A 27,769-nucleotide genomic window follows, 5' to 3' on the forward strand; every position below is an offset into this window, starting at 1 on the left:
TTTCACTTCAATTCTGCCAGTTTTTGCTTCATATATTTTGGTGGTCTGTCATTAGGTACATAAATGATATATGTTCTTGTTGCAATGAACTTTTTCTTAATACACTATCCTTCTTCGTCTTTTGTAACCTTTTTTGATTTACAGTCTATTTTGTCTGATATTACTATAGCTACACCTGCTCTCTTTTGGTTACTATTTACATGGAATATTTTTTCCTTCCTTTCATTTTCAACCTGTTTGTGTCTTTGGATCTGAAATGAATCTCTTGTAGACAGTATATAGTTGGATCATGTGTTTTTATCCATTCTGCCAATCTCTGTCCTTTGATTGGAGTGTTTAATCCAATACTTTACATTCAACGTATTTACTGATAAGGAGGGACTTTCTTGTGTCATTGTGCTATTTGTTTCATATGCCTTAGAGCTTTTTTTTTTTTTTTTTTTGTGAGGAGATCAGCCCTGAGCTAACATCCGCCAATTCTCCTCTTTTTTTGCTGAGGAAGACGGCCCTGGGCTAACATCTGTGCCTATCTTCCTCCACTTTATATGGGACGCCGCCACAGCATGGCTTACCAAGCAGTGCGTCGGTGCGCGCCCGGGATCCGAACCAGCGAACCCCGGGCCGCCGCAGCGGAGCGCGCGCACTTAACCGCTTGCGCCACCGGGCCGGCCCCTGCCTTAGAGCTTTTTTGTCCCTTATTTCCTGCATTACTGTCTTCATTTATGTTTAGTTAATTTTTTGTAGTGAAATGTTTAAATTTCTTTCTCATTTCCCTTTGTATATATCCTAAAGCTATTTCTTTGTGGTTATCATTGAGATTACATTAAACATCCTAAATGTTGGAACACTGTAGTTTGAATTTATACAAGCTTAACTTCAATAACATACAAAAACTCTGCTCCTTTACAGCTCTGTCCCCACCCCTTTTGAGGGTTGATATCACAAAATTATATCTTTTTACATGGTGTGCCCCAAAACATTCTGTGCCCTAATTATTCTTTTAAATTCATCAGTCTCTTAAATTATGTAGAAAACAAGATTTAGAGTTACAAATCCATGTTACAGTAATATTAGCTTTTACATTAATAATTTTTTTCTTTAAATGTATTAGTCTGTTAAATCATGTAGAAAACAAAAAGTGCAGTTACAAACCATTGCTACAATACTACTACCTTTTATAACTGCTGAAGCATTTACCTTTATTGAGATCTTCATTTCTCCACATGGCTTTGAGTTACTGCCTCGTGTCCTTTCATTTCACCTGCAGGACTCCCATGAGCATTTCTTGCAGGGCAGGTCTAGTGGTCACAAAATCCCTCAGTTTTTGTTCATCTGGTAGTGTCTTAATTTCTCCCTCACTTTTGAAAGACAGTTTTGCCAGATGTAGGATTCCTGATTGACAGAATTTTTCTTTTAGCATTTTGAATATATTGGCCCACTGCCTTCTGGCCTCCAAAGTTCTTAATAAGGAATCTGCTTATAATCTCATCAAGGATCCCTTGTATGTAATGATTCACTTCTCTCTTGCTGCTTTCAAGATTTTCTCTTTGCCTTTGTCTTTTTAAAGTTTGATTATAATGTGTCTTGGCGTGGGTCTCTGAGCTTCTCTTACTTGCAATTTGCTGAGCTTCCTGGATGTTTATATTCATGTCTTTCATCAAATTTTGGAAGTTTTCAGCCATTATTTCTTCAAATATTCTCTCTGCCCCCTTCTCTCTCTCTTCTCCTTCTGAAATTCTGATGATGCATGTTAGTCCACTAGATGATATTCCACAGGTCCCTTAGGCTCTGTTAGCTTTTCTTCAATCTTTTTTCTTTCTGTTCCTCAGACTCAATAATACCCATTATCCTATCTCAAGTTCACTGATTCTTTCTTCCACCTGCTCACATCTGCCTTTGAATCCCTCTGGTGAATTTTTCATTTCAGTTACTGTACTTTTCAGCTCCAGAATTTCTTGTTGGTATCTTTTTAGGTTTCTATCTCTTTATTGATATTTCCATTTTGTTCAGACATCATTTTCTTTTACTTTCTCCACCTCTTCCTTTAGTTCTTTGAGCATCTTTAAGACAGATGTTTTAAAGATTTGTCTAGCATATGTGCCATTATGTCTTTTTCAGGCACAGTCTGTTGACTTAAATTTTTCCTTTGAATGGGTCATACTTTCCTGTTTCTTTGTATACCCTGTGAGTTTTTGTTGAACACAGGACATTTGAATCTAATAATGTGGTAACTCTGGAAATCAGATTCTCCCCCTTCCCCAGGGGTTTTTTTTTTTTTTTTTTTTGATTGTTGTAGGCTGTCTCTCTGCTAAGGATAAGCCTGATGTGTAAACTTAAGGTCTTCTCAGGTCTTTTCTGAGCCCTTCCTTAGGGATGAGCAGTCACTTTCTAATTTTTCCTGTATATGCAGCTGTTTTTAATGTCCTAGTTTTTAATATCTGGCTTCCAAAAGGGGAAAAAATGAAAAATGAAGGAGTGGGAGGAAGGGCACTGGCCACTTCAATCCCCTGGAGTTCACTTCAGCCAGAGGGGGTGGGGCTTGCAACAATGTGGGAGGTGCCACAACAGTGGCTGCTGCCTCTTTAATCGGAAGCAGCAATTATAAACAGAACACAGATCCCTGATATTTGGAGAACCGGGTCATTTTTGCCCTGGCTCCTGCAAGTGGTGTGCAAGCTCCTTAAGGAACACATGCACAGCTGCCTATCAAGTGGCCTGGGGTATGGGATGGGTAGCTGCTACTGTGCTTAGAGCTGAAATTGATTGAAAATAACTACAACTTACCATACAAGTCTTCCCCTGGAAGTTACAAGCTTTCAACAGACTTCAGAGTTCCAAAATAGTTACATCAGACAGTTTCTGCCAATATTTTTTTTGTCTAGGTGAGGGGAGAGATTCCTGGTGCTTCCTACTCTGCCTTCTTCCCAGAACCCTCTGCCAATCATTGCTTTTTGATGTAACTTACAACGTTAATAGCTTGTCTAACATTAAACTATCCTTGCTCTCTTAGGAAGGTCCATGCTTAGTTACAGTAGTTTACTTCTTTGACATGTTGTTTAATTCAGTTTCCTAAGATTTTTGCATTTTGCTCATTAAACATAATTCAATATAATTTTATTTTGGTGTTTGTTTATAAGTTACACTAGCTTTACAAAACAAATTAGGTAGATTTCCATAATTTTCTACACTTTTAGTAATTCACACAGCATTAAAATGAACTTTCTCTTAAAAGTTTCAAAGATACTATATGAATTTAGAGCCATTCTGGAAGCTAATTCTTAGAAAAATCCTTCAAACTCTTGCTTGCCTTTTGGTCCATTGAAATTTTCAATATTCTGATGCATCTTCACTAATGTACCCTTTCCTATCTTACCAAGGTTTTCCATTTCATGAATACTTCTTTGTAATTTCTAATCTCCTCTAGATTGGTGACGTTTTAATTTATCATTTTATTTTTCTTTTTCCTGCTTTATTGAGTGAATTTATTAGGGGTGGGACTTGCAGTGTCCTTTATTTTACTACTTTTTAACCAGGCATTAACTTGTAGATTTGCAAATCTATTTTTCTGTTTTGTGTAATTAATTTATATTTTTATTATTTGCTTCTTACTGCCTTATGTGAGTTTATTTTTTTAATTTATGAACTTCTTTTAAGGAGAGGACAGTTCATTTGCTTTCATATTTTATACTTTTAACAAGAATAAGGCTATGAACTTACTTCTAAAAGTCAGCTTCCATACATTGCATATGTTTTTGTATTAATAGTTTCATTGATTCCTTTATTCACTTATGTATTCAACAAATGTTGAATTCTTACTATGTGCCAGCAATGCTCCAGGCACTCAGGACACAGTAAAACAAAAACAGAAAATCTCAAGTCCTTATGGTGCTTGCAGTGTGGAGAGTCAAAAAGCAAGGCAGACAACAAAAATATATAGTATATTAGTTGTTGATGAGTGCTAAAGATAAAAATAAAGCAGGGAGATTGGAAAAAGAGAAAACAAGGGAGGAAAGAAGTGCAACTTTTCATTATGTCCACAGAGAGGGTCATGTGAGAAGGTGAAAGACCGGAAGGAAATGAAGGAACCCACCAGGTGTAAGCGTGTGTGGGAAGGTGATGGAGGAGCACGCCGTGTGTACACGGGGGGAGGGTGATGGAGGAGCATGCCGTGTGTACACTGGGGGAGGGTGATGGAGGAGCACGCTGTGTAACACGCAGGGAGGGTGATGGGAGGAGCACGCCGTGTGTGCACGCGGGGAGGGTGATGGGGGAGCACGCCGTGTGTACACGGGGGGAGGGTGATGGAGGAGCACACCGTGTAACACGCGGGGAGGGTGATGGGAGGAGCACGCCGTGTGTACACGCGGGGAGGGTGATGGGGGAGCACGCCGTGTGTACATGGGGGGAGGGTGATGGAGGAGCACGCCGTGTGTACACGGGGGGAGGGTGATGGAGGAGCACACCGTGTAACACGCGGGGAGGGTGATGGGAGGAGCACGCCGTGTGTACACGCGGGGAGGGTGATGGGGGAGCACGCCGTGTGTACATGGGGGGAGGGTGATGGAGGAGTATGCCGTGTGTACACGGGGGGAGGGTGATGGAGGAGCACACCGTGTAACACGCGGGGAGGGGGATGGGAGGAGCACGCCGTGTATACACGCGGGGAGGGTGATGGGGGAGCACGCCGCATGTACATGGGGGGAGGGTGACGGAGGAGCACGCCGTGTGTATACAGGGGGAGGGTGATGGAGGAGCACACTGTGTATACAGGCGGGGAGGGTGATGGAGGTGCATGCCGTGTGTACAAGTGGGGAGGGTGATGGGAGGAGCACGCCGTGTGTACACGCGGGGACGGTGATGGGGGAGCACGCCGTGTGTACACGCGGGGAGGGTGATGGAGGGGCACACTGTGTGTATGGGGGGAGGCTGTAGATGGAGAAAGAGCCTTTCAGGTAGATGGAATTACAGTGTAGAAGTTACTAACATGGCAGCCTGGAAGGTTTAAGAAAAAGCAGGAAGGCAATGTGTGGCAAGAGTGGAATGAGCAGTAGGAGAGGTAGGTGGGAACAGAAGAGCAGCAGGAGGGAGAGATGCAAAGAGATGGAGAGGGGTCTCCTGGGCCCGTCAGGACTTCTGACCTGATCCAGGTGGGTGACCTGTGGAGAGCTGTGAGTAGAGGCTCTGACTCCTTGTTTTGACTGTGACTACTCTGCTGGAAAGCGACTGAAGCAGGAGAATGGGAAAGCCAGATGACTAGTTAGGAGGCTCTCGTGACAATCTGAATAAAAGGTGGCAGCAGTGGAGATGGAGATGGGAGAAAATGTCAAGATGGCTCCAAGGCTTTTAGCCTGAGCAAGGAAAAACGTGAGTTGCCACTTACTGAGATGGGAAGACTGGGTGGGGCAGGTTTGGAATGAGGGGTGAGATCAGGACCTCAGGGTTCTCCTGAACTCCTTTTATTTACTCAACAAATAATTTAGGGGAGTATTCTTTTATTTCCAAGTGGGTGCAGATTATTTGCTCATTTATAGATTTCTTAAATCTACAAGTTTTAGTCCTAGTAGTAGCAGCAATTACTGCCATGCACGGAATGCTGTCTCAGGCCCTGTGCTGAGCACTGTGTAAGAATTTTCTCACATGAATTACCTGAAGAAAGTCTATTATCTCAACCTCACAGGTAGGAGCTTGAGGCTTAGAGAAACTGAGTCATGTTCCCCAGATCTGCTAGAGAGGCGTGAAGTTAGAAACGGAACCCAGAGCCTCCTAGTCCCGACCCGAGGTATGTGGTTTCTGCTTTTATAAACTCATTCAGATTTCCATGGTGGTGTAAAATTTGATCAATTCTTTTCAATATTCTGTTCATTTTTATATTCTGATCAGATTAATAGTAATGCATTGGCATGCCTACAGTCTCCATCATTCTTTCCTCTTATTTCTAAGTTTTTGTTTTATATACTTTGCAGTTATAGTGCTGTATGAGATTACTATTGCCATCACTGCCCATTTTTTTCTTCTTTATCAAACACCTAGCACTCCACTGTTCTGCATCACCTGGGGATCTCAGGGCTCTCAGCACAAAGCACAGGGCTCTCAGAGCCACTGCAGCCACATACCAGTGTCCCAACGGAAACCTTAAGAGCCACAGGAGATAGAGATGTGGACAGGTGACTGCAGTCCAAACGCTGTCTCTGCATACCCGAAGCAGCATCATATAGAAGAATTATGTTTATTTCATCAGCTGTAAAAAAACAGATAGTCCTCACAACTGAAGCAGCCCTGTTTGTGTTTCAGCTCTGATTTGCAAGGTAATTAAACTGTCAAAACACACTCCCTACTATTTCCATTTTCCGGTAGTTGGTGTCATTTAGTCAGGCCACTACTGTTACTGCAGGCTGACAGGTTTAGTATAGGATTGAGACATCAGAACACTCAGAAAACCATCAATGAACTCAACTATAAATGCACTGCTGGAAAGGAATAAAAATGTACCTCCCAATGGGAATACTCCATCTACTTTTTTTTTTTTTAATTGAGGTAACATTGGTTTATAACATTGTATAAATTTCAGGTGTACATCATTATATTTCGATTTTTGTGTAGACTACATCATGTTCACCACCCAAAGACTAATTACCATGCATCACCACACACATGTGCCTAATCACCCCTTTCATCCTCCTCCCTCCCCACTTCCCCTCCGGTAACCACCAATCTAGTTTCTGTATCTCTGGTTTGCTGCTGTTGTTTTTATCTTCCACTTATGAGTGAAGTCATACAGTGTTTGACTTTCTCTGTCTGACTTATTTCGCTTGGCATAATACTCTCAAGGTCCATCCATGTTGTTGCAAATGGGCAAGATTTCATCTTTTTTTTTGGCTGAGTAGTATTTTCAAGACATATATACACACACACACACACACACACATACTACATCTTTATCCATTCATCCATTGATGGGCACTTAGGTTGCTTCCAACTCTTTGCTATTGTGAATAATGCTGCAATGAACATATGGGTGCATATATCTTTTCGACGTAGTGTTTTCACATTCTTTGGATAAATACCCAGCAGTGCAATAGCTGGATCATATGGTAGTTCTATTTTTAATTTTTTGAGAAATCTCCATATTGTTTTCCATAGTGGCTGCACCAGTTTGCATTCCCACCAGCAGTGTATGAGAGTTCCCTTTTCTCCACATTCTCTCCAACATGTTGTTCCTTGTCTTTTTAATAATAGCCATTCTGACAGCTGTGAGGTGAGTGTAGTTTTGATTTGTATTTCCCTAAAAATTAGTGACGTTGAAGATCTTTTCAGGTGCCTTGTTGGCCATCTGTATATCTTCTTCAGAAAAATGTCTGTTCATATCCTCTGCTGGTTTCTTAACTGGGTTTTTTGTTGTTGAGTTGTATAGTTCTTTATAAGTTTTGGATATTAACCCCTTGTCAGATATATGATTTGCAAATATTTTCTCCCAATTGTTAGGTTGTCTTTTCAGTGGTTTTTTTTTTTTTTTTTTAATGAGGAAGATCAGCCCTGAGCTAACATCCATACTAATCCTCTTCTTTTTTTTTTTTCTTGCTGAGGAAGACCAGCTCTGAGCTAACATCTATTGCCAATCCTCTTCCTTTTTTTTTTCTTCTCCCCAAAGCCCCAGTAGATAGTTGTATGTCATAGTTGCACATCCTTCTAGTTGCTGTATGTGGGACATGGCCTCAGCATGGCCGGAGAAGTGGTGCGTCGGTGCGCGCCCGGGATCCGAACCCGGGCCGCCAGTAGCGGAGCGCGTGCACTTAACCGCTAAGCCACGGGGCCGGCCCACGTCTTTTCGTTTCGTTAATGGTTTCCTTCACTGTGAAGAAGTCCTTTAGTCTGATGAGTCCCATTTATTTTTTCTTTTGTTTCCTTTGTCTGAGTAGACATGGTATTCAAAAAGATACTACTGAGATAGATATTGAAGAGTGAACTGCCTATGTTCCCTTCTAGTTTTATGGTTCAAGTCTTTAATCCATTTTGAGTTAATTTTTGCATATGGTGTAAGATAAAGGTCTACTTTCATTCTTTTGTACCTGGCTATCCAGTTTTCCCAACAACATCAATTTAAGAGACTTTTCTTTCTCCATTGTATGTTCATGGCTCCCTTGTCAAAAATCAGCTGTCCACTGACGTGTGGGTCATCTACTTCTATTCTATTTTTAAAAAAAAATCAGTATTAAGGAAACCATTTTTAAAGAAAATTTAAATCACGTTAACACCACAGATGTCATTATCAACTATTCTCTCCATCTCTCTCTATGCATGTGTTTACAAATTGATTACACAGTTGGAATTACGGCCACTCTACATAACACATCGCCCAGCACCGCTTTCTCTAAACTCAGTTTACACTTGTCTTGCTACAGTGACATGGCCTTGGTTTTGACTATCAACTTAAGCCGCCACAAAATATCCCATAAAGAAGACAAGACTATAACTTAATCATCTTTTCCTTCATAGCCTCCTTGACTCCCCCCCACATTCAATCTTGTGTGCACCAAGTTCAGTTGAGGCCACTGCTCAGATCTTCCTAAAATCTAGGCCCTGCTCTCCTCCAGATCCATATCTCTGCTTTAGCCAAGGTTTTTATATTTTTCCCACTGTTCTAAAAGTTCTTTTTTCATTCTAGTTTTATTGAGATATAATTGTCACATAACATTGTATAAGTTTAAGGTATGCAACATAATGATTTGATATATTTGTGTATATTGTGAAATGATCACCACAATAAGTTTAGTTGACATGCATAACCTTACATAGTTGCAAATTTTTTTTCTTTGTGATGAGAACTTTTAAGATTTACTCTCTTGGCAGCTTTCAAATATACAGTGAAGTATTGTTAACAATAGTTAGCATGCTGTACATTACACCCCAGAACTTATATATTTTACAACTGGAAGTTTGTACCTTTTGACCCCCTTCTCCTGTTTCCCCACCCCCTACTGTTCTATAAGTTCTTAAAGGGCAGAGAGGATGTCCTACTCACACCTCTCCTCCTGTGTGAACACAGGGGCTGCTGCCAGTTAGCTAATATTTTCTGAATGAATGAATGATGTCTATTTGTCCTCTCCATGAAGGAGGGCATATCCATGGTCCCTGTCAGTAGCATATCAGGGAAGGATTTGGGGGGCTGTAGGTTTAGGGAGCTCTGACTTTCTCTGGTTACACTCTGGCCACCTCTGTACATAAAGACTAGCTAAGAGCAGGAGTCTTTTCTTCAGACAGGTTCACTTTGCAGATGGGGTGCTGAGGCTGGGGAGGGACAATGGCCCACCCTAGGCCTCACAGACCTGAGGCCTCCTGACTCCCTATCCAGGTGCCTCTTTCTGTTTCCCAAACTATAGCTGCTCTGCACTCCTCCCACTTGTCATCTGCACCTCCCTCACCAAGCTCGAGGCCCAAAGGAGCTGGATCATAGACCCTGATATCTCCAACCAGCGGCTCCAGCCTTTGCTGTTTTTGGTCCCTGGGCAGACTTAGAGCCTGACCTCTGAGTCTCAGTGCCCACACCTCATTTGCCAGTCTCTTCCCCTGCAGTCCTGCTCCAACCGATATCAAGCCTTTAGAACCACGATGCCGCCACATTCCTCCCCTCCCAGTTATGAGTGTCTTCGTACTGCGCAGATCTCTGCTCTTCTGCCCTCGGCCATGTTGGACTGGGAGGCTGGTCCCGGCTAGAACACCACTGTGTGCCCCTCTGCATACCAGGATATGAGCTGCAGCCCTCCAGTGCATGAGTATTGGTTCTCTAAAACCTTCTGCCTTTTCTTCTTCATGAATAAGCAAAGATCACCAGAATGCACTTCCCCTCCCCTGGACGAGCAGTAGAAGAAAAATGGAGCCAGCTCAGCAAATCTACAAACACTGCTCCGTGCTTCGCGCAGATACCATTTTCCTTAGCACTGGCCAGGCTCCTCCGGGCATGATATTCATTCTGTGGGCCTACCATATAACACTAGCGCACTCTAGCGCACTCAGTTTCTCTTGCTAGTCAGCCAAGCTCCACGTGGCCTTATGGCCTTATGCTTACAAGGCACACTCCCAAGGCAGCAGTCCCCTGGGCCTTACACGACCTCAGAAACAGCTGCGGGGGGATGAATCTCACTCACAGGACAAGGTGGGCATTCAGACCGAAATCACTGAAAAACCAAAAGACCCTATTTCTTTTCAATATTACTATTTCTAAAGAATCAAATCAAAGAACTTAAATTCCTCCCAAGCTTAGTGCTGTTAACAAATGACACAGCCTTTGATTTTGTAGTGAAATTATGGAAATTATATACTCCCATGGAATAAAGCCAGCCTTGTTTTCATATGATACTGTGGTATATTTTGGGACTGACTATTTCTTCCTCTTACAGGCCTGTAAGAACTATACAAATGGGAGGTAGATGGTGAATTAAGCAGCAGCTGTGACTCACTGTAGAGGGATGCAGACACCCAAATCATCATCTCCCAACAGGTGGTGAATGGGCTCTTTCATTCGGCCCCAATGGTGACTCCCTCCATGAGAGGTCTTGGAAGATAAATAAATGGCCCCCAATTCTCTGAATGCCCCCAACTGCGGGGTGGAATCCGCTCATACCACACTCTGTCCAAGACGTTAAAGAGGCTGTGCTCGGCCCTCAACAGCTGCTCACTGGTGACTCATCAGCCGTCTTTCTCCACTGTTTGCAGAGGGACTCACTATTTTTTATTTGGTGTCTCTCCTGTCCTACATTCCTACCGTTATCCCACCTTCAAAAGCATCCTGCAGTTGTGCTGGGGCCACCAGGGCAGAGCAACTGTTTGGAGCTCTGCAGCTCTGGACTCTTGGTGGGAATGTTAAAAGCTGGTGGGAAAGGAACACCACAGGAGGCTCACTGGCCAATTTTGTCTCACGTACCTCCCTGAGCTCACTCCCACTTAAGTATTCTTTGTTTTGTTTTTTTTTTGTCAGGAAGATCAGCCCTGAGCTAACATCCATGCTAATCCTCCTCTTTTGGCTGAGGAAGACCAGCTCTGAGCTAACATCTATTGCCAATCCTCCTCCTATTTCCACCCACCCCCAAAGCCCCAGTAGATAGTTGTATGTCATAGTTGCACATCCTTCTAGTTGCTGTATGTGGGACGCCGCCTCAGCATGGCCGGAGAAGCGGTGCGTTGGTGCGCGCCCAGGATCCGAACCCGGGCCGCCAGTAGCGGAGCGCGCGCACTTAACCGCTAAGCCACGGGGCTGGCCCCTACTTAAGTATTCTTACATACTCTCTGGTCCCTCCACCTGTATACCAGATTGAGTGCCCCACTTACACGGCTTCCCAGCATCCTGAACTTTTCCCCCATAGCTCTCACCACAGCCAGTGACTACATGGTTATTTGTGGAAGTACTCAGGGCTCCCACACATGGTTGTGCAAACCATGCAAAGCATAAGGGGGTGAGTGAGGGCTGGAACCAGGCTGCACTCCAGTGTCCAGTGTACCCGCAGCACCTGTGCAGGTGTGCGGTGGATGTGGGCTGAGTGAGCACTTCAGGCAGGCCTGGGATCCAGGCTCTGCGTGTGGCCACAGTAAATCCCGACCCCAGGTGGATGAGTTCACTCAGCTGGAAGACATGAGTCTGCTTGCTGCCTGAGATGTGAGTCCTGCCGAAGCACTTGGCCCTGGGGTAGGCCCGAAGTATATATAAGGGATTAAAACTCACCACAGTAAATGTTGTTAAAGAACCTCGAAGAGGACCCAGGAGAGAAAGGGGAAGAAGGGAAATGGCTTGGGACAATTCCACTATGGGGGCATTTTCCAGGCAGAGGGAGGGCATGTCTAGGGGCCCAATGAGATGGCAGGACTTGAGAGAGCAGGCCGCTCACGAGGATGGGTGATGAGGTGGGAGACGGCTGAGGTTATGAAGAGCCCTGTGTCCTTGGCTAAGTAGTGTGGACTTGCTGGGAGCAAAGGGAGCTGGCAGAGACCCTTAAGCAGAAGAATAACATGACCTATGTGCTTTTTTTTTTTTTTAAAGAACTTTCTGGTGGCAATGTGAAAGACAGAGAAGAGCTGGAAAAGACCAGTGACTGGGAAAACTTTTAGCAGGTATTGCTCAGGAGTGAGGTAAGAGTCTGAAGTAAGACTTGGTAGGATCTGAGGACCTATTTACTGGGTGTGGTTGATAAGGGGCCTTAGGATTCCAGTTAGAGACATAGGGTGCACTGCCATGTAGGAAAGAGACGGGCATGAGGAGAGAAGGTATGTAGGGGACGCTCAGCACTCTTGTGTGGAAATCCTGAGGTGCTGCACATGTCCACGGGGACACGTGCGGCAGGCAGCTGAGAGCATCACCTGCTTACCACGCTCACCACGCTCACCCCAGTCCAGGAAAGGAGCAGCAGACCTGACACTCGGGCAGCACTCTGGACCAAGGACACACAGCATCTTGCACCTGTAGCCAAGTGGGACATGGGCTGCTTTTCCCTGCATTAAAAATCCAGGTAGTGAAGACAGAAAGGAAGAGGAAATTCATGTCTTTGACCCATTTCTCTGATCTACTGCCTCTTTCTTGAAAAAATGTCAAAGGACTGAAAACTTGGACTAATCCAGATAAAATCTAGCCTTAGCCTCTCGTTTTAACTGAAAATATGCACTTCACCCTGTGCGAGAGCAAACATTTGAAACTATTCAAATATTTCCAAGTATGAAAGGATAAAAACCCACTTACATATGAAAAGTGGCACCAACCCTGAGTGCAAGGATAAGGTGGAGCAGCCTCTGGACTGCTGTGGAAAATACATACTCAAATCTTTGAGTAACGTTTTAAAAAATCATAAAGATCATTCTTTTCAAAAGAAAAACTTAGGGAGCATCTGGCGGAAGAAAACTGTGAAAGAGCAAATCAACAAATGACCACTTCCGCTCTCTTCGCATCCTGAGAACAGAAGAGAGAAAACTCCTCTTACACTCAACCCTCCTACTTCTTTCTTTTTTTGAAAATCACTTTTTTGAGGAATGATTGACATACAAAAAGCTGAACATATTTAATGTATACAACTTCATGAGCTTGGAGATAAACATATACCGTGAAGCCATCACTACAATATATGCCATAAACTCCTCCATCATCTCCAAACATTTCCTCCCACCTTCTGAATTATTATTATTATTATTATTGTGATAAGAATTCTTAACATAAGATCTATCTTCTTAGCAAAGTTTTAAGTATACAATACAGTATTATTAACTATAGGCACCATGCTGTATTGCAGATCTCTAGGACTTATTCATCCTGCATAACTGAAACTTTGTAAAAACCAAGGCAGGAACTGCTCCTGGAATTCTGACTGTCTACCTGAGGTGCAATGAACAGAGAGAACCCCCAGGTGGAAACTCTGACAGGGAGCAGAGCAGTGTGCACGGGAGCAGCGCTGGCTGTCCAGCCTCACCCCACAGAGACAGGAGCTCTAATAAGCACTGCCTGACAAGCCCTCTGGAGCCTCAGCTCCCCCTTCTCCTCAGAAGCTGCCATCCAAGGGAAGGGAAACATCCTACATATAATGTCAAAATAGGGAACTAGCTTGTGTCCCAAGAGAGGCTTAAATTCACTCACCACAGTATATGCAAGTTTTAGATAGTTACAGCAGTGTTTTATAAGAATTAAGAAACACTAATTCTTTTTAACCCTGGAGCATCACTTCGGGTAATGTTCCCTAAACAGGTCAAATGTAACTTGTGCAAAAATATCTATAGAAGCACTGTTTATAAGTACTTAGAATGCACAATAAATACTTGTTGAACGAATGAGTAAAAAGCAAAACAGAAGACAACAAATGATCAGCAATGACAGAATATCTAAGCAAAATTACCATTTAGTAACATAATTAATATTTAGCCCAGAGGCAGTAAGAATGGCAGGGACACTACTGTTTCTACATGGAGATTTATACATAAAATAATTTTTAAAGAAAAAGACAAAGAGCAAATAATATGCATAAAAGATACACCAGTAATTAGGTGGGAATATGAAGTGACAGACATACAATCCAATAGACGATGAATTTTTTCTAAGTACAAATGCACAGCAAGGTTGATCATCAGAACTTAAATGAATAAATATGGCCTGAAGTTTTTCTTCTAGCATATTTCGTGGCAGTGCCCTTTTCAAATGCTTGCAGAGGACACACAAACTGCAGGGAGGAGAGACAAGAACACGGGCTGGCTGACCTGGAACAGGGTTCGGGGGCTGCCTGGTGTAGGACACGTTGAATGCAGGCTCCTCGATCAGCGGTGGGGGGTACATGCGCCTCCGGATGAAGAAGCCAGCTCCGCAGCAGAAGAGCACGCCCATCATCAGCAGGAACCTGAGCAGGAGCAAAGCAGTGAGGTGGGGCTCTGGGTGGCAGCAGCGTGGCCGCCCAGAGTCTCCAAGGACCCTCAGAGAGCGACTAGTGAGTGCACGGATCAGAGGGCAGGCTCAGGCCCAGCCCCTCAGGCTGGTCCTCCCCTGACCGTTTTCTTGGGCTGTTCCTGGGTGGATGACACCAGGGAGACACTGGGCCTGCAGACTTCTGGGGTGCCCCTGAATGGAGGCTCCTCACACTGAGAAAGTTTCTAGATGAGCATTGACTGGACAACCTTAGAATGTTGAGCAGGAAGCAAGATCAGAGGCACAAGAGAGGAAATGATTCAGGAAAGGGCTGTAAGTGGGGCTTTCTGAGCTGTCTTCTAATTCATTATTCATTCAACATGTAATTTTTAAGTGCCGGCTCTGCTCCTAGCACCATGCTGTGCACTACAGGGTGCAAGACGGGGGAGGCCCCCACACTGAGCCTGAGTTCTGACAGAGGAGGGGACAGTAAACAACAGATTCACGAAACTGCTTACAACTCTCCTAAGTGCTAACGAGGGTGCAACAATAGGTTTGCGTGTGTGTGGTAAAATAATAACACATAATTGACCATTTTCACCATTTTTAAGTGTATAATTCAGTGCAACAAGAGGTTTTACAAGGGTGTCTGTCATTGTGACGAAGATCAGAAAAGCTTCTTTTCCTTCAAAGCAACATCTGAGCTGAGTCCGGAAGGATGGAAAGAAAGAGACAAGCTGAAGGGGAAGGAAGGAGCCTTCTGGTGCAGAGAAGAGCACGGGTGTCCCAGCAGGGAGGGCGGGGGAGCGAGAAGCCTGGTGAGGGCGGCTGTGGCTGCAGGTGGGGAGGGTCAGAGGGGTACAGTCTTGGGGAGCTAGAACCCAAACTGTGCAGGGGCCTGGCAATGTCAGGGAGCTGGAATCACAAAGGGAACTGTTTCATCTCTTAAAACTAATTTCCCTTGGGTGGACTCAATGATAATCTTACATTCAACACGGGGTCCAACTGTAAATATCTCAGCAGAAATACAAAGCATGGAGAGGCTCAATGTACAGAAGGGTTTACCTTCTCAAATAATACTACTGCTCACTTGCAAGAGCCCAGGCTCCCTGGATTGAAAATACAGAAGCCATCTGAGGTCTTGGTCTCTTCCATGAGATAAGCCAAAATGTTGGTTACAGTGTTAAATGGAGCATATTTTTTTTTTCCCCTAGACAAATAAAAATGATATTGCACCTTCCCCCTTAGACTGATGGAGAGCAAGTAAGTAGAAGGCAAGAACAGAACAAAGTTACACGGCAGGAGACCAACTACTGGCTTGGGTATCAATCATCATCAGATTCATTCCCTATTGAAATATTAGTCTGAGAAGAACCTATTTTAAGAGACAAACTGACAGGGTCGGCCCCGTGGCTTAGCGGTTAAGTGCGCGCGCTCCGCTGCTGACGGCCCGGGTTCGGATCCCGGGCGTGCACCGACGCACCGCTTCTCCCCCCATGCTGAGGCCGTGTCCCACATGCAGCAACTAGAAGGATGTGCAGCTATGACATGCAACTATCTACTGGGGCTTTGGGGGGAAAATAAATAAATAAATAAAATCTTTAAAAAAAAAAAAAGACAAACTGACAAGGGCACAGAGGAATGTGCTTATAGGAACAAGAAAGAGAGGCAGCAGATAGCAATCAGGGAAGCAGTAGTAATGTAAGTGCTGTGAGCTACAGGGTGACTGTTCCCTAGATGTCCTGCTTGCTGAGCAGGTTTGTGGAGCTTTCTAGGGATTAAGAGAGGAAGTCTGTGCCTTTTCTGTCATTAAAAGTAATCTGGTTTCTTCAATTCAATTCGTTTTTTCAGTTCCCTTCTGCCCTCCCTGGCACTAGGTACAGCAGTTCTCAACTCTGAATGCACACCCCAGGCACGGTGGATCTGTTATGCAGACCAGGTGCCCGGACTCCAGCCCAGACCTCCTGGTGGGAGCGCCTGGCAGCAGGGCTCACGTACAGTGCTGACTGTGCCGGCCTTTGTTTCATCATAGTGCGCTTCCCAGTTCCCCTCCAGGGTGCCACTGGCCTACCTGTTCTAATCCTGATGGTTTTGTTCAGACCCGCTTGGTTAAAGATTACTCAAGATTTCAAAGCTGGCAGGGACTTCTGAAACCGTTCTCCTCCAAAAACCTATCTTACGGTGAAGAGACAGAAGTCCTCAAAAGTCAGGTGGGAGCGGGTTGGAGAGCAGTACTTCCTTCCCTCCATATCCAGCTCCACCCTCCGTACCTCCTCCTCAGACACCTGCGCACCATATGAGTTTCCCAGCTGGCGTCTCTCACCAGCTCCATTCTTACATCCCTGTCCCTGCAATGTGCTGGTCCCTTTGCATGGAATGCACTCTCTGAAATCCAGACAGAAGCTTTGCAGCTTTTCCCAACTTTTCTGCTATCAGAGGCTCCATGCTCTGTTTCCAGAGCACTGGTTTAAAGCTGTGTAGTGTGTAGTCACCTATTTAGACATCTGTCTCTTCTAAGAGGCTGACTGCCAGAAGGGCCTCTTCTGGGACCCTGCTGCATACTAGACACTTAATGTTTACTGAGAAAAGGAATGCATGGAGCAGAAACTAAGCATCCTTTCACTTCAGCAGGGACACCACAGACTCACATCCCAAGGTGTTCTCTGGCTGTGTCCCCAGTTTAGAACCTGGTGTCAGAATCTCGACTCTAATAACTCAACCAAATCTTCTAGCATCTGGCACTCCGACCTTGCGAGACCTGCCCTCACTCAATGGCACTCACGAGACGTCACTCTGTAGGGATCCCACTAACTCATCGGGTTGCTCAGCCTCTGACAGGTGACCTTGCTCAACAGCTCAAAAGCAACTGGCTGTCAGCTCAGGTAAAGCTTCCTGGGAAGACCAATGCAAGCTGCTCTAGCTGCCAGGCCCACACAGTTCTCCTGGACTCTCAATTTTTTTTCTTTTTAATCACATAATACCTGAACTTTTACAAGCTTTTTCATTTTTTAGAAGCACATCCACAACCTCATCATTCATCTGGTGCTTCAGGCCAACGTGACATACTTCTGAATCTTTTGAAATTCATGCCCTGGACAGTTCTGCCTCCTCCTATCACAAGGTCCCATGGAGGAAAATTCTAAGCAGACGCATGCAAGAAGCCAGGCAAAGCTCTGAAAAGCCATGTCCCTCCTGTCTTCCTCTCCTCGCTTTGGTACCAGTCTTCTCCACCTTGAAATGTGCACAGAGGTGTTCACATATGGAAAATCTTAGGCTAAAAAAAAATTCACCTTCTATTACAGTTGTAGGCACTAGCAACTATGAAGTGGAGAGAAGCCAGCACCAACAGGCCATTGTTCAGGAGGGATCGCCAGAAGCAGTGACATAGAGACAGGGGTGCCTGAGCCAGCCCTAAGGGAGGCCAGGCCAGGGCCCCATGTGACAGGTGAGTCTAGCCCTCACATGGTCAATGCCCCACCAGGGAGGTTGTGATGGTGACAATGAAAGGTGCTTTCCTATTAAAGAAAATGTGACACACGGAATCCCATTTATTGGTGGTTTCCCTAATCAAATATTGGGAACAGTTGTTAGGAGAGAAAGACAAAGCATCATAAAATAATTCAAGTGGCTGTTGTAATGGTCTTAAAGTAAAGGTCTTAAAGTCTTTAGAAGTCAGTAACATCAGAATCTTAAAGTCATAAATAAGCTTAAGTCTTGAAGCTAGTGAAGTCTTAACCTTCTGTGGAGTTTTCCTCGATGACATTACCACTGCAGTGGAGCAGAGGAGAGGGTAGGTGGGCACAGGAAATGTCTTTCAGTCTTAGGCAAATCCTTTAGCAAACATGCTCTGCCATCCCTGACACCAGAAGCTATCTCTCTCATCTACACAGTCAAATAAATTCTCAGACACACCTCCAAATGGGCATCTGCTGAGGATGGCAATCTACAAGAGGTTCTTCTTGTTAATGGAAACTCTGCACCCCCATCCTTCTAGGATGCTCTGTCAGCATCACTCCCTTGTTCCCTCTCAAGCTGCAATTTTTACAGACTTCAGACAGCTCTTCCAAGTTCCCTCAGCAGAGTTGGAAGATGGATAAGGATGCAGGCTGTCTGTCTTGGAAGTTAGGATTCAGCTGACACCAGGTGAATGGGCAAGATTTCCAGGTGCAGAAACTTTATCACAAGATTTGCTGATTCTCGTGCATCTATGACTTACAACTATCTACTGGGGCTTTGGGGGAAAAAAAAAAAGGAGGAGGATTGGCAATAGATGTTAGCTCAGAGCCGGTCTTCCTCAGCAAAAAGAGGAGGATTAGCACGGATGTTAGCTCAGGGCTGATCTTCCTCACAAAAAAAAAAAAAAAAGATTTGCTGATTCTCTGATTCTTTGAGACAATTGGCCTCAGCTCCATTTCAGAAACTCGCAAAGGAGCTGCTGAAGGATGAGGCTGTCGTCCAGCCCACTTCCAAAAGAAGAACTCCTCCTCCCCAGCCACAATCTGGTGAAAATAGGAACGAACTTCCTGCAAACTCTGTGTGCAGAACTGCTTGTCAGAAGCGAACCCAAATGTACTTGCTTTCTTGACTGAGGCTGTCCCAGAGACCATGACCCCAGCTGAGGGTGATGACATTGCAGCTGTGACAACACTGACTGTGGACAGAACCCCTGGGGGTGGGGGTTGGAGCAAGGCACCTGAGACCAGGAGGAGTGTGACCTACCAAAAATACCACAGCCTCTGTATTGAGAGGGCACGCACGCAGCACCTGGAGCCACAGCAGTCCTCATAGGGGCGGCATCTGTAGGAGAGAGGGACACAGGCTGGTCAGCATCTTGGGTCAGAAGGAAGGGTGGACCAGTCCTGAGGTCCAGGCAGATTCAGTGCAAAGACAGAACTGCCACCACTGCATTTCACGAAACTAGCAGAGCTGACTACTGTCAGTCTGATAGCCCAAACGGAAGGTGCTGACATGGATGCGGTCAGTGTAATTAATTCAAAGCACTCTGTTTACTACACATTCCTATGTGCCGAATCACAATGGTTTCCTTCTGGGGAGGCACCATCACCAAAGACCAGCATATCACCTGCCACCTGTGCGACCAGAAGGAAGCTGGACCAGAGACCACATCAACGTGCTGCAGATCCTGCTCAGGTCTCAGTTGCCCTGACGATGCTCAGAAGATGGGAACAGTGCACTGACAAGTCCAGTGAGGCTAAAAGCAGAGGTTATGGAGTCAGACAAATTAGGAGGCTCAGTCCTGGTCTTGCCACTTACTAGCTGTGGGACTTCTGGCAAGTTATTCAACCTCTGTGAGCCTCAGTTTCCCCATAAGCAAAATAGGTGGGACGGCAGGACCCCTTCAGGGTGCTGCTCCAAGTTTTAAGGTCATAATCCTTATAGAAGTTCCAACAAGGACGGCTACTGCTCTCACCACCACCCCCACCCACGCCTGAGGCTTGGCGCTGGGCAGGGCACAGGCTCTCATGGATGTGCCCAGGGCCATTCCTTCCCCAGAAGCACTGCCTGAGAAAGGCCCTCGCTGAGGATAGAACCCAGTGCGGGTCCCAGGGGGTCACCTCGGGCCTCCTTCAATAGTCCTTCCCTTCTCCAATCGCCCACCCCTCGCCATTTTTTTTTGAAAGCAGAGACTGCTATGAAAGCTCATGCCCTCCAGGTCTGCACTCTGGTATTTACAGAGAAAGTTTCACTATAGCGATCTGAGTCCAAGTGGCAGTGGATTAGGGGGAAGGGGGAGAGGTGCACTGTTTTTCAATAATATTAAATGATCATATAATTGTGATCTAGATTCCTACCAATTTTCTTCTTTAAAAAAAAGTAGTTGGGAGAAATACACGATTTGATCCAAGATCTTAGACATTGAATTTCTAAATATTTCCAGTACAAATTGGCTTGTTTTACGTAGATAAACATGTAGAAAATAGATCCCTAGAAAATATTAGTTAAGATGGAGAGTTACCGGCTAAGAGGGAGAGTTATGAGTTATAGGGGAACTCAGCAGAGCCGAGTGCCAATGCTGCTTCTCCTCACCTGGCTCCTGGGGCTGCTTCTGTCTGTTTCAACACCCAGCACCCAATTGCCGCTAAATCCTCTACCACTTCAAGGACAAGCACCTGCCCAACGAGCACCACCACCACCACACACGCACGCACGCATGCACACGCACACACACAACACTGTCTATGGGATACAGATGTTTGCACATCCAGTCTTCCCGTAATCCAAGAACATGACCTTGTACCTGCTAGGTAGAAACTGTTATGATTTTGATGACATGCTCCCATAAGCAGGTGACATAAGCTAATCTATTTAACTTGCTTTAACCAACCAACAGCTAGCAGAGCACTAAAATGTGTGCTTAAAAATGCTGCTGGTTCTCATAACCAGCACCCAACAAAAAGCCACGGAGTGCTACTCGGACCTCAGCTCTGCACTGGTCCTGGGGGGAAGCAACACAAACCCAGATAGAAGTCCTTGCTGTGGAAGAGCTTTCTTTCTAGAATAGAGAGAGACAAACAATAGGAAGAAAAATATGAATTGTGTTAGATGGCAAGAAATTCCACTATGGTGAAAAGTAAAGCAGGAGTTGGTACTGGAGAGCACGGGGAGGGGGGTGGGGGGTAGATAATACAGTTTTAAACAGGGTGTTGAGGGATGACTCACTGAGGTGACGTCTGAGCAGAGACCATGCAGAAATCCTGCCTGGCAACAACCTGGCCGGCACAGGAGCCTCAGTGCTGGGCAGGAGCGCCGGCCCCTCCAGGCCTGGCTCCACAGACACCGCAGTTGCATTGTGGAGAAGAATGGTGAAGAACACAGTGTGAGAGAAAATCAAATGTCCAGGGCTTGGGGGGATCTGGACGGGGGCTGGACCTGCAAGGACTAGCACTGCACGAGCAGCACCATCTGCTAATGTGCTGCAGAGCATCGTCCACAGCAACGCCTCAGCGCCCTCCTCCCCAAGAATCTCAATGGTCTCGGGTAACCAGCGTGTGTTCCTGTGTATGTGTGTGTGGAAGGAGGCGGACATTCAAGGGAGATAAAGGACTTCCTGATTTTGGGGAAGGTGAAGCTCAGACAATTAATTGTAAACAAAAAGAGGTGGGACTGTTTCCTATCGTGACTTTGCAAAGACAAGAGTCCTTAGCAATTATGTTAGATTCATGACGAATGTGATAATGTGGTAGGCAGAATTCAAAGATGGTCCCAAGATTCCCGCCCCTAGTGTCATACCATCACTGCATGACACCCTCCCCTTGAGTGTGGAGGGTCCTATGAATATGATGGGATGGATTATGGAACATCCCATGATGATGGAACATTACATAAAGTGGTATGTTGTGTAAGACTCTGCCGTAGCAGACTGGGGGCTCTCCTGCTCTCTATTAAGAAGTAGCTGCCATGTTGTAAGAGGGCCACATGGCTAGGACTGAGGGTAGTCTCCAGGAGCTGGGTGCAACCCCCAGCCAGCCAGCAAGGAAATGGGGACCTCAGTCCTACAACTGCAAGGAACTGAATTCTGCCAATAACCTGAATGAAGCTGCAGGAGGACCCCAAGCTCCAAGCCCAGCCAATCCCTTGATTTCAGCTTATGAGACCCACAGCAAAGGACCCATTGACGCTGTGCCCAGACTCGTGATGTACAGGAATCATAAGATAATAAATATCTGTAGTTTGAATCTGCTAACTTTGTAGTAATTTGTGACATAGGAATAGAATACTAATTTCATAAGAACAGAGGTTACAGGTTATGGGCACTTCTTATGTTCTAGACACCAGGTCAAGTGCTTCACAACTGTCTCCTTTGGCACACAAAGCATCCACACACAAGGTAAGTATCATCAGCCCCATGTTTGAAATAAGCTCAGGAAACAAGGCATTCGGGATATTGTGCCTCCTGTCAGCCCCGGTCACTGCCTGCTAAAGCCCAGAATGGACTTGGGCCAGCATTTCAGGAAAGCGTTTTGCACAGGCACCACCTCTTCAGCGATACTGAGTCTTTTGTCGCCAAAGAGCCACCTTCTCTGTCCCCACTTGGTTTTCCTCTTCTTCCTTAGCCCTGCTTTTACAAGCTGCTATGGACGAAGGCATCACAGCGGTGGTGTGTTGCGACTGTACTTATTAACAGTGACCGTGTGAGACTCCATTACCATTTAGCCCACGAGAATGAACCAACTGGAAAAGTCAAAGAGAAGCAGGGCGGTGATATGTAAGAAAGTGACAGGGGGTGAGAAGGTATAGGAGGAAGGTGAAGTTTAACGTGGCAGGAGCCATTCCCAGAGGGCAAACCAAGCTCAGAGGAAGCGGGAGGGAACTGGTGGGAATTTGGCAAGACCAGGTAACAGAGACAACATGAGGAAAGCAGAGAATCTTTTGGCAAATGGCAGGAGGCCCTGGGACAAAGCCCACAGGCAGGAATCCAGCAACTACTCTTTAATAATGCCTGAAGGGGGTTCGTGGTTTAACTTGGAACTACATATTGACCATAAAGATTTCCAGAAATGCCTATATCATTCTATGTCAAGAACTCTCTACAATTAGTTGCTAACTTAATCACAAAAGGCAGAAATAATACAATAAGATGTGACTTCAGGTAAAAGTTTGGTGTAAATTTGGAAAGAACTACCAACACTTCTACAATGTTATACAGCAGAACAATGTTTTTCAACTACTGTGACCCATTAGCAGACTGTGAAATCAAGTTACTGGCTTGTGACACATATTTTATAAAGGTAAAAATAGATTTAAAAAAAAATTGGAGGCCATCGCATATAAGAATTGTTTTGTGAAACTTATGTTTTGGTCACGCCCCCACACAGATGTGTGTGCACTAGGTTGCAGCACAAAGCATGTTTCTTCAAAGTTACTGTTGTGGAAACCCCAAGTCAAAAGTGGACAGGCTCAAGTTTCTGTTGTTTCTGCATCAGCTGCTTTCATCCTCCTGGTGGGTTCTAGGCAGCTTCAGGTCCAAGTCCCCTGAGTAGAAGGTCACTTTCTGCTGTCCACAGTGCTGGGCTTAGGTCTCTTTCTGGCCCCCTATGACTCCTGCCTGCGTGACACTGGCTATTGCATTTTTGCTCCTAATTATACTAAAAAGATGTCCTTCAATGATCAAATTCTAGAAGGGGCAACTCTGATGAAGACCCTCTCAAGTGGGAATGCCCCCTGCTCACCTACCTACTTAAAAATAGCCTCTGAAGGAGGACAGGAGTTGGCTGTGGAAGGGTAGAGAACAGAGATGGCATGTATCTGTGACTTAGGAGGAACAAGACTATGATCTTCTGGGCTCAGAACCATTTTTCTCCATTGCTCTACAGCCTTTGCCACTATGATGTTTCCTGTGTCTCTCCCTCTGAGTTTTTCCCCTAACTAAAACTAGAACTGCCTCAGCTCTAGGCACAGCCAGGGCTGAAGAGGTACTTGGAGTCCATCCAACTCTTTCACTTGACATGAAAGAGGAAAGCAGGCATAGGGATAAAAATTTAGTGAATGGATAATTTTTCAAAAGCTGAATTTGCTAAAATGTTTCCTTTTCAGAGCCACATTTATAAGGAAGCATTTTCTGCTTTGAAACCTAAGTCTCTGCAGCATCCTGTTTCCACGTTAGAGAAGCACACAAATCTCTACAAGCTTTTAGACATTTAGAGCCTCTTGTCTCGAATTCTACACACACACACACACACACACACACACACACACACACACACACACCCCTCAGCCTGAGAACGAAGATTACAAGTATAATGATGTTGAGTTCCTAATTCAAATTACTCTCTGTTAGCAAGATTCAACATCTAAGTGCTCTAGCTCTCACTTTGGAGGATCCAAATGTGGAACACCAGCAGCAAATACACATTGTCAACTGATTATCTGCTTTCTTTTCTCAAAACAGAGCATCCTTTATGCTCCCTTGTATAGCTGCAGACTCATTCACTCCAAGCATCCTTGTGGCTCATGTGCAGTCCTGGCCTGGCTCCAGATGTGGATGCTGGTGAGTGCCAGCCACTTGAAGGAGCATACGATTACCCATGGGGTGACAGTGTTACCACCTTTCTCTCTGCTGCTTTCTTCTAATGAACCTGCTGGTAAATTGAGGCCCCAGGCACATACTGGCTGATATTTCAAACAGCTGTTATTTATAAAAGAATGTTAAGTGTAACACTGAGCTTCATTAGAAGTAGTAAACATTAGCAGGCAGTCTATCATACTCACTGAGCCATCATCTGATGTACCAGGTCTGTGCTCCTAGTAGCTAAGCCTTGAAACAGCACTGGTGTTCCAAAGGACAGCAGAAGACTAACAAAGCCAGTTACCTTCACTGTGCTGGATGCAGAACAAATCAGGATGGAGACAATAGAACAGAATTTTCCTTCCTGTTCTACTGTGTGTGTCAGATTCTCAGACTTGCAGGAGAAAGGAACAAACATCACTTTTAACTAAATCCATTCCTCAACATATGTAATTACATGAAACACACACAATTGCTTCAAAAGAGGGATAACAGCATGTACATCAGCAGAAATGGGCCACTGGAATTGCTTCCTGTTAGCCAAAGATTCTTCACTGTATTCCAGGATCTAAACATAGATTTCTGACAAGGTCAGAGAATGGGATGGTCCACTCTGAGCAGGTGTTAATTTGTAATAAGTACATCACAGACATAAAATCAGGGTGTCTGGCCTCTCCCCCCAGTAAATGATAGGTGATGTGGTCCTGAGGATGCATAACATAAAAGGAAGCATATGTCTGGAAGTATATCTGCCACGAGTTAGAAATGTGTCATAGCAGCAATTAAAGGCAAATATAACAGGATGGCCCCTTTGGGAGTTTTAGAAATCTAAGAAGTTAGCACATTACACCCAGCACTGTCCAGGAGGGAAGGGGTCTGGCCACCAGACACATTGATTCTATGCCTTTGAGTCAAATAAATCTCAAGAGTAGAAAAGGACAACATACTAAGTCAGGGAATGTTCAATGTTAATAAAGCCATGAAATCTTCCTATTAAAGAAAAATGGCCAAACATTGATATGTAAACTTTTCCATGTGGGGTAAAATGGTAATTTATATTAAACTCATTCATGGAAAATCATCTCAGGATCTGGTGGAGCAACTAAAACATGAGTCAAGTATTTAGGGTGGAGGTCTAGAAAGGGAGATTGTGGGGGCTCAATACTTTTGTTCTTAAATAAAGAACAGGACATGACTAAAAAAAAAAAAAAAACCTGTAGAGTTTTAAGTAAATTCCTGTCAACATCATTTCATTTAAAAGGCCAATCCCTTCCCTCAGCTGCTGATTAAGTCTCATCAAACCATCCTCTGCCTTTAAGTATCTGCAAGTACAATAATTTTTTCCCTGTCCAATCCAAGTTTCTTAGCTTGACAGTTGCACTGGTCTCCTCAGTTATATACCATATGTATCCTGATATCTGAACCCACTTCTTACACTACTTGCATGATCATCTGCAAGGAAGCACATGGCAGATGCTTGAAGGCGGCTTCCTGGGTTAGAATCAGGAAATACACTCAGTGTTATCAGAAAACTTCAAGCAACCTGTAAGAAACTGGGCTTCTTGGAAAAACTAAATACATCCCTACAAGGTCTGGAGATAACTCCAATGGGAAAGTGAAACTCTGCGAGGATGGGGCAGAGGTCAGCTTGATCCTCAGCCCACCGAATGCCCTTGGCAAATATCCTCATAGAGCCTGAAGAGCTCTGCGCCTTCCTTGTATCAAGGAACCCACCCCCGACCGCATCCGGTAACTGACTTGCCCTTTCAACCTCCCTCCGCAGAGGCTGTGCGCTCCCTGCTGCAGGATCCCTGAGGCGCACGCACTCTGGGGTTACAGCGCTTTCTTCCTTGTGCAGAAGCCACGTCTGCTCCCACTGGTCCTACTCCCACCTTGCAGGGCCACTGCAGAATAGGCCAGCCCTATCACATCTGAAGAGGTCCTCATGGTTTCCTGAGCCTTCTCTTCTCTAGGAAAGCATGCCCAGTTGGGGTACAATCTTGGTTTCCCATCATCAAGAGGATGGGTTCACTCTCTTTGCCACACTCACTGCAGCCGCAGACGGTACTAACATTTTTAGCAACCATAACACAGCTGAATCATAATGAACTTTCTGTCAACTAAAACTACTAAGATTTTCTCAGTAAATTCCCTCTTACCTTCCTATACTGGAACAGTAGGGCTTGGGGACTTTAAATATAGGATCTTAGTGTTATCCATAATAAAATTTAAACTTATGAAATCTGGGCCATGATTTCAGCCCGTCAGGAGCTTTTGGAGCCTCATTCTGTCACTCAAAGCATTCACTATTCCTTCTAGTTTTCTGTCATTTACATGAAGAATCTGAGTCAGGTTTTTTGGGACCCAGGAATACCGAACACTACCCAGCCGATTCTGCTTCTCCTCTCTGTAATGATGCCACTGCAGACAACTTAGCATGGCAGTGTCCAATAACTCCCCAGGACATTCAAGCGGGAACGAGGCTTGGGCCTGAACAGAGAGTAGAATCTTTGCATGCCCTAAAGCTGTAATCCCAAACTGGAGATCTTCTCAAAGTTCAGCAGGCTGCCTGGAGTAAGAAAAGCAAAGGAAGAGAAAGAGAGAAGGCCACCCCACAAAGTCCTGGCCTAGCTGCATGGAATGTCACAGAGAGAAGACCAGGGGTGTAAACGGAAAGGGAGGAGTACACAGGAGCAGAGAGAGCAGGAGCCCTCTCTAGATGTCTTCTAATCAGCTGTCCTAGGTGCCGATCAATCAGATCAGCTCACTGCCTGGATAAAAAGAATGGGAAAGTGAATTTTAAGAAAAGAAAAATAAAAAGAAAGAGGAAATGGATCCAAGACCTTTTCTACCCACAACTTGTGAATACGATTGCTACAGCATACTTTCTATATTTTCATTCAAATCAATGCTAAAATATTGATGATGGAGCCAATGGTGAATTCCATTAGAAATCTTCCTTTCATGTTGATATTTTATTAATCATAATTTTATAGGTACAACTATTACACGAGCTATAAATCCTCCTAACTGGCCTATGTATTTGGACCGGAATTCCCTATCTCATCAGATGAGATACTATCAAATGTCTCCATGATACACAGCACACTGTCAACTCAGAGATATCCCAGTCTTATGGTCCCACTGAAGAAATGAGCCCAACCTCACAGGACGTTAGAAGGGCAAAACTAAAATAGTTCTAAATGATCACAAAAAATTCCTTTAATAATCTTTTCTAGATGACGTTCCTGAAGCCTTCACAGAAGTCCCCACCATGCGTGGCGACTGCCCTGGGAGATGAGCCCACTTTTCATCTTTCATACATGTCCTCTTAAAATCTCAGCTTGGCGGGGCCCAGCCCGGTGGCGCAAGTGGTTAAG

The 27,769-nt window shown here is 44.9% G+C and overlaps 1 protein-coding gene across 4 annotated transcripts in view; it reads right to left on the reverse strand.

Moving 5' to 3' along the window:
• VOPP1 (VOPP1 WW domain binding protein) overlaps window positions 1-27,769 on the reverse strand; it is a 130,217-nt gene that overhangs the window by 27,778 nt on the left and 74,670 nt on the right. For 3 of the 4 annotated variants that reach the window (XM_058534836.1, XM_058534835.1, XM_058534834.1), the window contains exons 3-4: window positions 19,082-19,159; window positions 14,221-14,357 (exon numbers count right to left, since the gene is read on the reverse strand). In XM_058534836.1, the coding sequence (XP_058390819.1) occupies window positions 14,221-14,357; window positions 19,082-19,159 (215 nt within the window). Of the gene's footprint in view, window positions 1-13,847; window positions 14,358-19,081; window positions 19,160-27,769 lie in introns of those variants that run through there. The other variant, XM_058534833.1, reaches the window with a different exon arrangement.

Source organism: Diceros bicornis, chromosome 41 (genome assembly GCF_020826845.1).
Source record: "Diceros bicornis minor isolate mBicDic1 chromosome 41, mDicBic1.mat.cur, whole genome shotgun sequence".
Taxonomy (NCBI): Eukaryota; Metazoa; Chordata; class Mammalia; order Perissodactyla; family Rhinocerotidae; genus Diceros; species Diceros bicornis.